This window comes from Mauremys reevesii, linkage group 1, assembly GCF_016161935.1.
Source record: "Mauremys reevesii isolate NIE-2019 linkage group 1, ASM1616193v1, whole genome shotgun sequence".
Taxonomy (NCBI): domain Eukaryota; kingdom Metazoa; phylum Chordata; order Testudines; family Geoemydidae; genus Mauremys; species Mauremys reevesii.
Genome location: NC_052623.1, coordinates 201601987 through 201618437, shown reverse-complemented (window position 1 = coordinate 201618437; position 16451 = coordinate 201601987). Strand labels below are relative to the sequence as shown.

At 40.9% G+C, this 16451-nt stretch overlaps 1 protein-coding gene across 1 annotated transcript; it reads left to right on the top strand.

Moving 5' to 3' along the window:
- The first annotated feature begins 748 nt into the window (after positions 1 to 748).
- On the top strand, positions 749 to 16223 carry TMEM45A (transmembrane protein 45A). Its single transcript, XM_039519504.1, has 6 exons — positions 749 to 785; positions 7989 to 8199; positions 10743 to 10955; positions 11759 to 11943; positions 14738 to 14883; positions 16068 to 16223. Exons 2-6 carry the CDS (start codon positions 8010 to 8012, stop codon positions 16159 to 16161), a joined length of 828 nt encoding a protein of 275 aa, XP_039375438.1. The 5' UTR covers positions 749 to 785; positions 7989 to 8009; the 3' UTR covers positions 16162 to 16223.
- Positions 16224 to 16451: the final 228 nt, after the last annotated feature.

Here is a 16451-nt window from a genome sequence, read left to right as displayed (position 1 = left end):
TCCTGGTCCATAGCGGGAACTCGTAGGAGCTAACCTAATACAAATAAATAATAACAAGCCAGTATCACCAGCCTCAAGCATTCAAAACTCATGGGTCAGGCCCCTCAAAATTATGAGACTCAAACATACATTTTTGGTCTTTTAATTTGCCTTCTGTTTTCTCAGCAGTTAGTGTTCATATTTTTCAGCTTTTCTCCACAGCCATGAAAGTTAGAAACGTTTTCTAAATTAAAGCTGAGATTCTCACATGAGCTTGGAAGCTGAGGCTTTAAGAAAAACACTAAGTATCACCAGACTTGTTCTGTAATCACAAGAGTAAGCAACACCACAGTGCAGTCTTCCATGAGGAATCTAGAGTGCATTTGGGGTGGCTTAGGTGTCTCCCATCTCTCTTGTTCCTAACCTCATTTGCTTTTAGCAGCAGAAGGTGACAGTAATCAGCTGTCATGAGCATCACCGGCTGCTTACTCTGCTCTCTGGCTAAATACGGCCAGCTGCTGTACTTTGTGGTGCGGCAGGGCCATCTCTGAGAATGTTGACAAGAACAGTAAAACAGGTTAAGGCCCCATCTATCTTTGAGGTTAGTCCTGATTCAGTGGTAGTGACCAGTAAGCAGTTTAGCTGCTGTCCAGGGAAACCTGAAATGTAGACGAGGAAAGCTGCAAATTGTACAGGATGAGTTAATTTTGCTTGAAACAGGAAAAAGAAGAAATGGTGTAAATTATAGCTTTCTTTGTCTACTCCAGGTGCTGGACACAGATTGCTAAATTCCAAGGATTGACAAGGTAATGACATCTTATGCTCTATGTGTTATTGACTGTAGTGTGGGTCAGGAAGGAATTCATTTTTTCCACTTCTGCTTATATGTTTCCCATGTTGACTTTTCATCTTTCCCTGCAGCATCACATGTTGGCCAATCCTGGAGCAAGCATACTGGACTTGATGGTAAAAAAAGTTTGTAAAATACTAAGTGTGCAAGTATAAATTGGAATGAATCATCTGGTGAACTTGGAGATAACAAGAGTCATTATATTGTTTATTATAGCCCATAAATGTACTAAGTGCTTCAAAGATGGCTCCTGCTTCAGATCACAATCTAAATTGTAGATAGATCACAACCTCCAGGATGACAGACCGAAGGGACGGATGGGGTGAAGAAGCCACGGTTTATTGTAATGAGGTTACATGGGTACTCGGTTTATACGAGCCCACATGGTGTTTTATGAAGTTATTTTTAATAAACATTATATTCACTTGCTTGTATTGCCTGTCACAGAATTAAGTTCTCAGGAGAGATTTAAATGGGGAGGATAGCAGCTTTGCAGGACAATGTCAGGAGAGTGTTCTGTGAAAAGAGGTCATCATGGGGGTAGGTTGGGAAGAGCAGATGCTTGTGGGAGAAGTGGCTGGAGGGGACACCAAGGCTGGCACCATTGGAGTATCTACTTGCACACTTCATTCAGCTTGAACAATGAATATAAATATCAGTTTCACATTCTGGTTCTCATGTACTGGTATGATGCTGTAATGTTTAGGTTTCACAGGCTGCAGGGGAATCTTTAAATCCAAACACTGGTTTTAAAAACTTTCTACTTATCTTAACTTTGAAAAATCTTAATTTTGCAACCTGACATTATATTGTTTTGTTTTACGATAAGAGTCCTGTGGCACCTTATAGACTAACAGACGTTTTGCAGCATGAGCTTTCGTGGGTGAATACCCACTTCGTCTGATGCATGTAGTGGAAATTTCCAGGGGCAGGTATATATAAGCAGGAAAGAATCAGGCTAGAGATAACGAGGTTAGTTCAATCAGGGAGGATAAGGCCCTGTTCTAGCAGTTGAGGTGTGAACACCAAGGGAGGAAAAACTGCTTTTGTAGTTGGCTAGCCATTCACAGTCTTTGTTTAATCCTGCTGATGGTATCAAATTTGAAGTCTGGTCCTGAAGTTTTTTTGCTGCAGGATGGCTACCTTTAAATCTGCTGTTGTGTGTCCAGGGAGGTGGAAGTGTTCTCCTACAGGTTTTTGTATATTGCCATTCCTAATATCTGATTTGTGTCCATTTATCCTTTTACGTTTCTCCTCCCTGGGTTTTCACACCTCAACTGCTAGAAGAGGGCCTCATCCTCCCTGACTGAACTAACTTCGTTATCTCTAGCCTGATTCTTGCTTGCATATATATACCTGCCCCTGGAAATTTCCACTACATGCATCCGACGAAGTGGGTATTCACCCACGAAAGCTCATGCTCCAATACATCTGTTAGTCTATAAGGTGCCACAGGACTCTTTGCTGCTTTTACAGATCCAGACTAACACGGCTACCCCTCTGATACTTGTTTTCTGATGCTATATTTGCCCTGATAAAACTGATTTAAGAGCTACCAATACTTCCTGGGAAAAATAACCATTTAGAGGCACCTTTGCCTGTCATATCATAAATGTGTCTGATCAGAGATAGTTGCATGAAAATTGGCTCTTTGTTCTGAAGAGTGTATCTATTCCAGCTGCTTATTCTAAGGTGCCTGTACCCTGCAAAATTAAGTATTCCGCGTTTGAAATTTTAATGCTCTCGCTTGTGTCAGACTCTACAGTAATTAGTTGTGATACTGCAAATAGAGAATTATGATTTCTGGTTAGGAATAAGATGGACCCGCCTCTCAGTAGATGGAGGTCCTTCCTCCTCCAAAAACAGTGCTTCCTAGACCCTAAGAAATAGCCTGGACTGAAAGTTCAGAACATTTCAAGATTAGTCAGTTTCCTAATGGTTAGTGGTGTGTGCGCTCACGTTTTTTTAAATGGTTGCAATTCCTTTGTTTTTGTCTTTCCTTTCAGAAAGAACCTGAAAGTGGACATATAAAATGTAATGCCTTTACTTCAGAACACTTTACAGACTAACTGTTAAAGGGCCACAGAAGTGCCAAGTGAAATATTAACTGTACAGGAGGTCTTTGTTGTGTTACAGCTACTTGTCACATTTTATTATTTAAATGAGCTTTCTTGACAGCTGCACTGTCTTGTTAGATCCATTCCTCTGAAACACTCATAATATTGTAAATTGGTTGCAAGGGAATTCTGTGGTTCATAAAACTGATTCTAATACAGCCCAAATTATATGTTCTGTCATATTACTTCTCCCAAGATGGGCTTTGACTTCAAAGTCATCAGCTGAGATAACAAAGCCTTCTCTTCTCTTGCCATTTTGCTAGCATGTGCACCAGCAATGCTTGGTGTGTGAGCATGCATAGAATTCTAAGGAGTCATAGGATTATAGTGGCCAATGTGGCTTAGTATACTGTGTGTCCTTCTGTGGACTGTATGATCTCTGGTTGAGCAAGAGGTATTTATAATGCCACAGAGACTGTTCAGTGAAGTGACTTTAGTTGGTTTAGTGACAAGTAGGAAGACAGTTCTTCAGAGAGGGAACAGGGAACTGAAGTTGCTAGTACGAGACCAAAACCAGTTTGTCTGATGCAGGTATTGAGAAGAACTCAAAGTTAGCATTTTTTGGCACTTGGAAATAAGTTATTCTATGAAGGTCCAAGTGATCATTAGATTGTAGGACTAATCAGATTGCAGAGCAAAGCTCCTTCTAAATACAATAAAATATATTAAAAAAATCCAATAATATCCCACGAAATCACAAAGTTGAACTTGATCTTTACATTTTTGTTTCCTGTGATAATTTATTGCTTAATGAAAGGTTCCAAATTGGCAAATTGATTGAAATCCTATATCTGCAGAGCAGCAGCTGCTCTGACAATGAGAGCGAATGGAAGAGAAGAAGTTTTCAGTGGAAGAGCTGGACATGCACAAGTCCATGGGTCCAGATTTAATGCATCCAAGGTTTCCTCCAGAGATGGTGTGGCTATATGGGAATAGGAGCAGATGCAGCAGGGACGGGTGAAGGTGGACTGAAGGGTTGAGGAGACTTGAAGTGAGGGGCCATCACTGAAGGATGAGGAGTTGATGAATTGGAGGCACTGAAAGGGGTAGGTGATAGATATTGCTATGCAATCTGAGCAGGGAATGAATGCTTTCCTTCTGCACAAAGGTGGTGCTGCTGGATTGCAGATCTTTTTTGTACCTAAATTGTAATTGGGGGAGATAATTTTTGTAATGCAAAGTACATGTTTTGAAAAAAGAAAAAAGGAAGACAACAAACTTCCCCATCCTCTTCAACTGGAAACTCACATGCTGAGACATGGGTATGGACTCACAGAGCTAATTGACTTGTGAAGAAGAGCAGTCTGAGCCCAATACTGGGAGATGAGCTCCTGAGTCCTAATTCTGGCACTGATGCTCTTGTGATGGCCTTGGGTAAGTCCGTTAGGCCAAAAATTTCAAGACTGTCTAGTGCTTTTGCCTGTCCAACTTGAGGCACCTTGGCCCTCACTTTCATGAGTATATAGCACCTCTCATTCCAACCAGACCCTGAGTGGAGACCATTACACACACACTTTGGTGGACAGGATTAGAATTCAAAATTATCTTGACAAATTGGAGAATTGGTCTGAATTCACCAAGATGAAGTTCAATAAAGACAAGTGCAAAATCACTTAGGAAGGCAAAATCAAGTGCACAGCTACAAAATGGGGGATAACTGAGTAGGTGGTAGTACTGCATTTGATACGAGATGTCATAAGCATCCCACAGTTATTTCCTGATATTAGTAGAGGGGAGGAAAAATTGTTATGGGTATCACTGTGGTAACTTGACAAATGCAGACTTTCTAATGGGGACTTCTGTACTGGACATGCTTCTTTCATAAAGCTGCCTGGATGAATAGAAAAGGAGGGAGGCCTTAGAATGTCACTACTCTGCATCATTTTTAAAAGCGTTTTTGGTTGACTGTCCTCTTTAGTGTAACATCCTCCGGGGTTTGATAAACACAGGAAATTACAAGGCATATGATGTAGCAAAGGAATGTGCAGGGAAGGAGAGCTACATGCATATATTGCATCCTCCAACTTGACAGTAGTTTGTATCCTGATCCAGTATAGGATATGTTGTCTCATTTTCTCATTATTTAAAAAAGGTATTAATATAGTACTTCTAAAAATTACCAACAAGGCTTTGTGAATAAGCAGGCAGTGTGTTAGCTTCCCTGTGCAGTATGCCTCAGTGCTGTCTGGGGGAGCATGGATCAGCGTTCACGTCACACTCCCTATCAATACTTGGCCCAGGCCGGGGAAGCTAATGATCCAACCAGCAGACCAAATTTGGTGGTGAATCCTGGTCACATGCTACTTGAGGCAAGTTGCCCATACTCTAAGGAGAAGTGCTGTCTGGCAAACCTATCCCTGGGACTTGTAACCAGTCCTGTGTACCATATTAGTGCGGTGTGAACAACTAGTCACTAGGGCAGTGGTCCCCAAACTTTTCACCTTGCGCCTCACCTTACCCCTGGCTGCCCCCTCCCCCAGAGCTGGGGCCGGGAGTGGGGCCATGGCTCGGGGGGGTGGGGGGGGGAGAAGGGGATTGGATTAGAGGGCTGAGACTGGGGCCACAGCTTGGGGCAGGGCTGGTAGCCAGGGCCCCGGGTGTGGGGCCGGTAGCAGGTACAGGGCCGGGAGCAGAGCCTCAGGTGTGGGGCCAGGCTGGGGCTGGCGACAGGAGTGGAGCTGGGTGGGGCTCCTTCCCTGCCTCCTGCAGAGGCTGGCCCGGCCCCAGCCACTTCTTCCTGAATGTTCCTCTGTGCCCCGCTATGGGGGCGTGTCTCACAGTTTGGAGACTTCTTCACTAGGGAATAGCCTGAGCGATGTTTTAACTCTGACTGGAGTTTAATTTAAGTCTTCAAAGGCAGAAATGAATGCATGAAACCATAGTGTTCTATTTACTGAATGGCTTGTTTCATATCCAGAGGCTATTGAATAAGAACTGACTCTTTCAAATCTGCTTCACTATAAGCATAATTTACCTGACTGCTCCCTACATCTATGAGCCCACATCCTTCCTCCCATCGTGTGCTGTGACACCCAGCTGGCAGGGGTATGACATAACAAGCCGCATATATGTTGTAGCTGATGAGTATGGATTTTGGGGGGACCTGGGAGATACATATTTATAGGGGGCACATCAATTTAAAGCACAATTCTGTTTGTTTGTTTGTTTTTTTACAAGTGACACCTGGCTGCATAACTCAAGGATCAGAGGTCATCTATCTTTATGTGTGCTTAGTTTGTTTACGTTGTGCATTTGACAGCACTTGTGTGTAGTCATTTTCTGCTTCCCCTTTTTGGAAAAGTGTGGTTCCCCCCTTCTTACTTTGAAAGAGAAATGTGAATTGTAAATGGGTTATCTGGACATGTTTTAGGGCAGGAAATAACTTTTGCAATGTCAGTTTTCTTATTACCTTGCTTAACAGCTTATTCTTAGTCTCAGATATTATTGACTATGTACTATGCTGATCTGCATTGAACCAGACATAGTGTAATTGTAACCTCCCTCTAAATGAGGGCTTCTTATGGATTTAATTTGCATCTTTAATCCAGTATCTTGCTTTGATGTATGGTGCAGGGTAAAGCTTTGCACCTGCAGAGAATGACGAATGTAGACTGAGTAAAACATTTCTAATTAATGGCATTCAGTGAGATCAAAACACACAGAGAGGGAAGATTTTTTTCCTTCACTCAGAGGAAAAAATAACATGTCTAAAACAAAGCAGCAGTACCATTCTGGTTAGCAGGCTTTGGACCAACCAAAGACTAACACTTTCCAGACAAGTGGAATCTTTAAAAGCTTGAAACACAAGCACCACACCCCAGAATTTCAGATTGTGTTGGTGCTGCAAAGAGTAGAAGACCAAACTAGCAAGGTGCTGCTGAATAGTGTAAAAGATGCATGCGTGAGTGTGGAGCTCTTGAATCAGAATCTCTTAACAGTACATCTCTCACTCCCAAACTTGAATGGTTAGGCATTGGTGCTTGTGATGATCTCTGCTGGGCAGATCAAGAAATGGACTTGCTTTGTCAGACAATGCCACATCTCCGTGTGATGACAGTTCCGTAATAACTATCTCACAGATCTTTCCTCTGTGTTAGACACATTTTTTTACTTAATTTGTGCACACTTCAATGGGATTTCTGTGTGGGTCGGGATTCCTTGGATTTGTTCTAGCCCAGGAGTTCTCTGATGCTCCCATAGGGTGGAACAAATGCTAGTAGGCTGGCTCGGGGATCTCTTCCCTTCCCATTTGTGATTATGTGGGTCTCCTCCTCTCCTGGTGCAACTGGGCAACATCCTTGTGGCATCTTCAGCCACTGCTTCCATGGAAAGGTAATATTGAAAAGGTATCTTATGTATTTTTAGCATGTAATGGAGTTTAGCAGTTGGAAACAAGAAGTCGAGCTGACACTACATGACCAGCCGACATTACATGGGCAGTCAATGAGTACTTTGTAGAGCACAGACCACAGCTGGAAAACGGCTGTACAAGGGTGTATTTAAGGAGAAGGGAAAGATTCTAGAGCCTTCATATTCTATTTATATCTGATTGACTGTATACGATGGGAATTCTATGATTATTATTGCGAAAGTGAAAAATCTAATCCATGTTTACTCCAAAATCTGCTGACCTGAATGGCAATGCTGTTTCAGCATTCACTAAGGGGGGATAGAGGTGGCAGAAATGGGCTTTAAGAATTTATACTATCTATCTATTTATCTATCTTTCACTGAGCTCTTCTCCAGTATAATCTCAACACCTGGAATGTTGTGTTGTAACTTTTTTTGTCTTAGAGTGACCTGTCCTGGAAATCTTACAGTCCTTCTCATTTTGCAAAATTATGTAAACTTGTAAGACTCGGGCTGGGATTTTTAAAACAGCCTAAGGGAATTGGGCACCCAAATCCCACAGAATTTCAGTGGTATTTGGACAACTAACTCCTTTAGGATCCTTTGAAAATTGCAGCCTACGTATATCAAATTATAATGGATAGTCTTCCTAGAAATACCTTACTCAGTCAGCAATCTGTGTTTCTCTTCAGGTTTTTGCATTATAGAGAGACATGGGCAATTTCAAAGGTCATGCTCTCCCTGGGAGTTTTTTCCTCCTCTTTGGCTTGTGGTGGTCAGTGAAGTACCCACTAAAATATGTCTGTCGAAAGAACAAGAATGCTTGTTACCTTGGTTCCAGGGCAGGATTTCAGCGCCTGGAATTTATTGAGGGGATCATCAAAGCAGTATTTGCTCTGATTGGTAAGTAAAGCTCTGATTTTAAAGAGACAGAATAAAAATATGAGGGCCATGCTAGTTAATATTTTTATCTTTTAAAATTATCTATTTACTGTCAGTTTTATTATAGAGCTGGTTGTTGTTTAAAGAAAAAAAAAAACTAAAGCCCATGAATTAATGTCATAACAGTGAGGGTGATTAACCATTAGAACAAACTACCAAGGGAAGTGGTGGATTCTCCACCTCTTGATGTCTTCAGATCAAGACTGGAGGCCTTTCTAGAAAATATGCTTTAGTCAAACACAAGTTATTGGGCGCATACAGGGGTAACCGGGTGAAATTTAATGACCTGTGGAAGACATATATACCTAGACTAGATGATCTAATGGTCCCTTCTGGCCTTATAGTCTATGAGTAATTGGAGTCACATTCAGTCATTCCATAGTTAAACTTGTAACTTGTTAAACTTGTTTCCCGGCTAAAGCTGAATTTTGAAGCCCCTTTAAGATCCACACACTCTCACACATATCAGTTTGCCAGTTCAGGGGTTGGGATAGAGCAGGGGTCGGCAACGTTTCAGAAGTGGGGTGCCGAGTCTTCATTTATTCACTCTAATTTAAGGTTTCGCGTGCCGGTAATACATGTTAACGTTTTTAGAAGGTCTCTTTCTATAAGTCTATAATACATAACTAAACTAGTGTTGTATGTAAAGTAAATAAGGTTTTAAAATGTTTAAGAAGCTTCATTTAAAATTAAATTAAAATGTGGAACCCCCACGGACCCGTGGCCAGGACCCGGGCAGTGTGAGTGCCACTGAAAATGAGCTTGTGTGCCGCCTTCGGCACACGTTCCATAGGTTGCCTACCCCTGGGATAGAGGTTGTGATCCAAAGGTGTGGTCATTGACCTGGGGCTCTCATATGCAAACTGGCAACTGCAGGCAGGGTGGGCAGTGCTTGCCCTTTTTGAATGTACAGTACTACATTATGATTTCTGCCCATTGCTGTAAATGGTTTTTGAGGGTAGCTCTGTGAGCGCTTCCCAGCTTTCAGATGTCACCGACTTCCACTGAATTATTAATATAACACACGAATGTAGAATGCTGTCTATCTGGTGAAATTCAGAAGTGAAAATATCTACCTTTTTTAAAAAGAACCAAACCTTTTGAGCAGCAGAATCACTACCTGCGATTGCCACTTCTCATTCTGTTATGGGATAGCTTAGAAACAAAGCAAAATGAAAGCCAGACTGATGGCTTAGTGGACTAAGCAGCTGATTTGAAACCTTTGCCTCGTTCAAATCACAGCACAGTCTAATTTAGCAGTTTTCCCTTAGGAAGCAGGTAAATTGAGTATTTGGGAGCTCACTGTGTGTAGTCTCAAGACTTAGATATTGAAATGGGGCCACAATGTTACATTTAGCTATTTGCTTTGTGGGGATAATAAAGATTCCATGGTATTTCTAATAAGACATGGGCTTTCTCCTCTTCAGCTCTGTCACAGTCTCCTTCCTGCTTGTCCCCACACTACTGACCTCCAGTTGGCTACTGCCCTCCACCCCAGAGATGGCTGCAGTTCAGTGATGCTGTATGATATGTACAATTATAAATTATCCCCTTACAGAAAAATTCTTTCAGATCCACCGTGAGATCTGTAGATCTGATATTATGTTGGAATGCAAAATACTAAATCAGTCCTTTCTTTTTTGCAGCAGCAATGTATTGTTTTACTATATTTTAATTTATCCCTCAATCCAAAGTGTGGACAGGAAAGACTGAGGGAGAAGGAATGAAAGCTCCAGTGTTGGAGTATATGGATGTGCATGGCACTGAAACAAATTTAGAAAAAATCTGCATTTGCTTTTTAATATAACAACTTGTATCCTGTAGGGGGATAGTGGGATCCATTATGCTACATACAATCTTCAGTTTAAAATATATATTGACATGTATAGAGTGTCTCAACACAAAGTGCTTCACAAACTACTGTGTACACTCAAAATACCACTCAAATGCAGCCTTCACTGGGATGGAGGGTTGTAGCTACATAACTGTTTTCGGAGGGAGGGGTGTCCAAAAAAAGCAGCTTAAATCCCTACTTTTAGCAAAAAGTCCCATTGGAGCTTTAATGCCCATACACAGCAGAGAGGAACTGCTGCCTTTAAGGTATCATAGGAAAGATACCCAGGAAGTCAACTAATTGGCATACCAATGTATGTACTGCAGAGGGGTGAAAGGCTAAGGTGTCCCTGCTGGGACTTGAACTTGTGGTTCTAATCCAAGGAGTGAAGAGATGTTAAATCCATTCTTAAGCCTCTATATATCCAGAGAAAAAGATTGTTAAAGATTTAGTCAGATGATCACAGACAATAGTAAACATTTGATTAGAAAGCAGCATAAAGGGGTGATCTGCACTGTTAATGGCTGCATGATGCCAGGACAATAGCATGACTGGCCTGCTGCTGCTGAGTAAAGTACTGTCTTTACTGAATGGCTAAAGACTTAAAATCTGTCTGTACCCTAATTAAGCTCCAGGATAGCCAATGCTTCCCCTGTTATTTCATATGCAGGTATGATAGCTGAGCAGTTTGTTCCTGATGGGCCTCATCTGAAGTTGTATAATTATGAGGAAAAACACTGGGATCACTTGATGAACTGGCAGCATGCCACCATGTATCTCTTCTACGGCGTCTCAGGGCTGGTTGACATTGTGGCTCATGGCACCAATGCATTGCCAGTGGCCTTGGATAGGATGATGCTTTCGTTAGCAGTTTTCATCGAAGGTGAGTTTACTTGTGTGTACGGAACCTGGAGGAAAATGAGAAGCCAATCAACTAAATATATTATTATTTATTATTAAAGTAGCAATTATTTGGACTGAAACTGAAGCCTAAGGGAGTTAAATTCCCAAATTTCAATAGGAGTTGGGCACTTAACTCCCTTAAGCTCCTTTGAAAAATCTCAGCCTTGATCCGCCTAGATTTTAACTAAGTGTAGGGAAAACAAAATGAGTCTATTATAGCATCACCTTTGTTCCGCTTTAGAGACAGTTTAGTAATATTTTATGTTAATCCCATTTTTAATTAAGGATTATAGGGCAAATCCCCTCCCTGTTTCCCAATCAGAGTAGTGGGCTGGGCTTTGGGGAGAGTCACAGGGGAAATGTGAGGAATCGACACCCTTTTCCTGCTGTCCTCCAAACTGTGGGGCAGCAACTGAGCTACTTTATGGAGCTGCACCCACCTCAGTGTTATATGGTGATCAGCCTATATAACTATAACCCGACTATAAAAGCATGTATGTATGTCTCCTCCCTCCCTCCTTTTGTGTCTGCTTCCATATTATAGTACAAAGGGGCCTAATCCCAACTGGGGCCTCTGGGTGATACCATAATATAAATATTACCTTTGTGCATTTCTAAGCTTAACTCACTATGGAATAAACATTTTAAAGGGCACGTGATACAGAGGGAACAGTTCACAGTTTCTAGTGGGAGATGAGGGGAACTGTTGGGTGTCATTAAAACAAATGCCTGGTATTGTACTGTTCTCTCTTAAAAGATTGATCAGTTCCTATGTTGTCACAGGTTTTCTCTTTTATTACCACATACATGGGCGAGACATGCTGGATTTTCATGTTCATCAGTTACTTTTAGTGGCTATCTTTGGAGCAGCTTTTTGCATATTTCTGGAAGTCTTCTTCCGCGGCAGCATTGTCCTTGAGATGCTCCGGACGAGTCTCTGCATTCTGCAAGGTAGCTGGCTCTGGCAGGTGAGTCAATGTTTCCAGCTATTAGGAGTCCTTCCTTTGATTGTAATACTTGCTTTATCCTTTGCTGCTTCTCCATTGGCATGCTGGTACTTCAAATGTGACCTACTATGCATTTACTCAGTGCCTTTTACGCACAGATCTCAAAGCACTCATAAATAACGACTAATCCTGAATTTCCCTGCGAGGATATAGAAGTGCTTAGTACACATTTTTACAGTTGGGGAAGCCATTTTACCAGTACATCTGTTTTCCCAAGGCCAGATATTGACTCAATGAGTGAACTAAGAATAGAACCCAGGAATTCAGATTCAGTCTGGAAAATACTGTATGAACTATGTAAACCAACAGTTACTACACTTATGTAGTGGCGCTACATAAATGCAACGTTTTTTACAGATAAAGTAAGTCCACAATTCAGAAAATCTGCAGGAAAATTAATAAGCAAATGCTCATCAAGGTGCAGTCAAGGTAGAAGATGAAGGAAAGGCCATGTGAACAATTCATTGGCATTGCTGTAAAGAAGAAGGAAAGGGAGGAGTATCTTGAATATGTTGGATTGGTCCCATCTCTCTTTTTCCTAAAAAACATCTCAAGTGATCAGTCTATATCCTGATTCATCACTCCAAGCACAGCTTGTTAGTTTCAAAGCTTTGGAAGTGGAACAGGTAAAACAAGTGCCCCAAACTTTAATCCTTCAGCAATATGGGCACTAGCATCAGTCACGAGCATTACCTCATATAAGTCTAATAGACATTCCTATCACCATTTTGTCATTCCATACACTTAGTTGGTGTTTAGCAGACATACACCAATTAATTTGCTACTCTCAGGACAGTGTACTCATGAGAGAAATGGTGGTAAATACTCATTGTATAAATCACTGCTGTCTAATAACAGAAGTAGGAATATCAGCAATCTTATGCTGGAGAACTGTGGTTGCTATAGTAACTTTTCTTTCCCTTATGTCTAGACTGGCTCCCCCCCCCCTTTTTTTTTTTTTAACAGCTTGGCCAGACATGGTGAATGAAAATGTATGGGGTTCTTTAGAAGAGCTAGACATTTAGCACCAAGTCAAATATTTAAACACTTGCACTAGCAAAAAAAGAAACCTCTTCAATTGCAAACTTTTCCATAATTGAGCTCAAGAAAAATGTCCAGTGTCTCAGAACTCACTGCTGTATTTTGTTGTTCCGTGAGTTTTCTCTCTGGACTAAAAAGTTTTACAGCAGAATAGTTAGACATAGTCATTTAGCTTTCCTTGTCTATCTTGTCCTCATTAAGAGAGCTAACTGATTACAACCAGCTCTAGAAAAATGTCCAGTGTCTCAGAACTCACTGCTGTATTTTGTTGTTCCGTGAGTTTTCTCTCTAGACTAAAAAGTTTTACAGCAGAATAGTTAGACATAGTCATTTAGCTTTCCTTGTCTATCTTGTCCTCATTAAGACAGCTAACTGATTACAACACAAGGAATTAAATAGAAAAACAGAAGCGCTCTCAGATACAAGGGTGGCTTTTTTGACACTTGCATGACAGACTTCAACTCTATGTGTGGATTGAATACCACATACTGGCTGCAGAATGGCAAATTTGTAAAAGATGAGCAGCTTTCCTTTTGTATTGCCAGTGCCCTGATTAATCAGATTCTCTGCATGCGAAGCAAAATACAGTCAGTCCACCTCAAATGTTCTCAGCCAGACTGTTGAGAACTGATGCTAGAGGGTACTAGATAGCCTAAGGAGCCAGTACTGTTCAAGTGAAACCCTGGTCAAAAGTAACAGTCGCTAGCATCTGATTGCTGTTTGATGGCTTATGTGAAAATAGTTTGATCTCTTCTAGCTCCTAATAGACTGGTGTCCATATCTCAAAAAGTCACCATCATAAGGGGCACTAGCTTGGATAAGTGTGTTAAATTTTTGTAATATTTTGGAAAGAAATCTCACTCGCCGTCTATAGAATACATACAGTTCTTATTAGTCTTTACTGATTTAATAAAAAGTGACACTGAAACTGTGCAAACGTGTAAGTTAAAGTCCCCTCTCTTGAAATGAATAAATAATTAAAATCCAACCATTATTGTTTGCAATCTAACCTGATTATTGCCCCCATCCTGCAACAGAGTCTTATTAATAACCAGGCTTTTGGAGAAGGGGGAATGCAATAAGGGCTAGTATTTGTGGGTAGCTGTGTAATAATAGGAGATATACCTATCTCCTAGAACTGGAAGCTTGAAAGGTCATTGAATCCAGCCCCCTGCCTTCACTAGCAGGACTAAGTACTGATTTTTGCCCCAGATCCCTAAGTGGCCCCCTCAAGGATTGAATTCACAACCCTAGATTTAGCAGACCAATGCTCAAACCACTGAGCTGTCCCTCCCCCCTAATCATTGACTCTGACAGTTTTCTGGCTGGTAGTGTTTCTCACTTTCAGAGCACAGAAGGAGAGCTGCTACTCAGTCCTCTCGTACCACACAAGCATGACTCTCACAGGATCAGTTGGGCTGGTGCAGAGTTCCCCTTCATGGGAGATAATACAGGGCTCTCTGGAATTGGCCCTGTATCTTTGATGGGATATATTCGTCTTTCAGCACTACAGTGCAGTTTTAGAAAGAATCTAATTTAAGTATGATGCTGTAAAATTGTTTTGTTATAATGTTCTTAGATGTAATATTCAATACACTTAAAAAAAGCAATCTGCAAACGTTTGCCGTGTGACCTATGCCCGATATGTAATGCGTGGTATGGCTCAGAACAAATGTCAAATGAATGTTATTAAATACATTTAATTTAATTACAGATTGGTTTTGTACTTTATCCTCCAAATGGCAGACTGGAATGGAACCAGATGGATCACAATAATATGATGTTCTTGACAATGTGCTATTGCTGGCATTATGCCTTTGCTTTTCTCATACTTGCAGTGAATTACACTATTGTCAGCTGGTAAGTTAACTACAGAACTAAAACTTTGGAGAACCGTGTGTCAGATGTGCCATGAGTGTAGGACTTTAGGTTCATGGGATAAAGTCCCCCCCACCCCCCGCAAGATAAAATAAAGATGGGCTTTGCTTATTCATGGCCATTACTTCACTGATCATTCCAGCGAAAGGGAAAATAAGTACTTTGTGAACAGAATGGTATTGCACCATTGTTAACTGGCATCTCATGTAAAGTGAGCTACTTTTGACATTGTTTAGAATTGCATTACAAAAATCAGAACTGGAAAATACCTTCTAGAACAGTGGTTCTTAACCTTTCAAGACTACTGTACCCCTTTCAGGAGTCTGATATGTCTTTGGCACCCCAAGTTTCACCTACACTTAAAAACTACTTGCTTAAAAAATCATAAAAATACAAATGTGTCACAGCACACTATTGCTGAAAAACTGCTTACTTTCTCATTCTGTCTGTATGAAATTTTAGTTTGTATTGACTTTGCTTGTGCTTTTTCTGTAGCCTGTTGTAAAACTAGGCAAATATCTAGATGAGTTGATGCGAACCCCCAGGGGTATTGTACCCCTGGTTGAGAACCACTGTTCTGGATCGCTAAGAATCAAGATGGTGCAGTCCCTACAGCATGGTGACAGATAGTGCTTGTCTGTACCAGTTTTAAATGGCTCAAGACAGGTGGCTATTACCACTTCATTTGGAGGCTATTGCACAGACCAAACAGATTTCATTGTTAATATTTTCCCCTGACTAAATTTTCTTTTGGCCAGTTTTATCCCATTATTCCTAACTATAGCCATGTGCCTGGTCTCATAGTGTTTAATCTGACAAAACCCCCACTGAAGTCCTGATTTTCTGTGGAATGGTATATTGGAGGAATCAGGTTTGATCACTGTGACAGCAATGTCTAGTCCATCTACCTGTTGTATCATCTTCCTTGGTGTTTATACCCTTTTCCATTCTTGTAGGCAGTTATATCCCCGCTTGGTCATTCTTTGGCCATATTTAGTTCTTCCAGTTTTTCCTCATAAATCAGTCATTCTGGCTCCTTGATAATAAAAATGATTAACTTTGTGTCCCCTGTAACAATAACCAGATCAGCATATGACTCGTAGTTTAGTTTAGAATGTAAAATTACATGGCAAACCTCTTCTTTTCTTTCCCCTCACTGTCTCCAGGGTAGTTCGTTCAAAGATTAAACAGGCCCAGTCTGTGGAGATGGGATTACTGAAAACATCCGAACGAGATCACGAATCAGAAGACGAAATCTAGTTTTGTATAAATTCTGTTTTACCACTTTGCCTTCTTTACCATTAAGATAATTTTTACCTCATTTCTAGACTAGTTTACCATCTTGTTTGTTCTTCATATAACTCGCTATGCAAGTATCATCCATAAAGTACTGTATACTGCTACATAATTAGATTCTTATTTGCAGAGTGTAGGCCTTATATTAATGTGGTGTTTCCATTAGTACATTGTTCATCACATGCTTTAGTGGAAAAATATTTTCCTATTAGATGAACTTAGATTGGATGGGGTGACATTGTCAAGTAAAAATC

Excerpts from the sequence above, each read along its gene's own strand:
- TMEM45A (XM_039519504.1), top strand. The coding sequence starts at position 8,010 with ATGGGCAATTTCAAAGGTCATGCTCTCCCTGGGAGTTTTTTCCTCCTC. Across the intron at positions 8,200-10,742 it reads AGCAGTATTTGCTCTGATTG|GTATGATAGCTGAGCAGTTT; the intron begins GTAAGTAAAGCT and ends TTTCATATGCAG. Across the intron at positions 10,956-11,758 it reads GTTAGCAGTTTTCATCGAAG|GTTTTCTCTTTTATTACCAC; the intron begins GTGAGTTTACTT and ends ATGTTGTCACAG.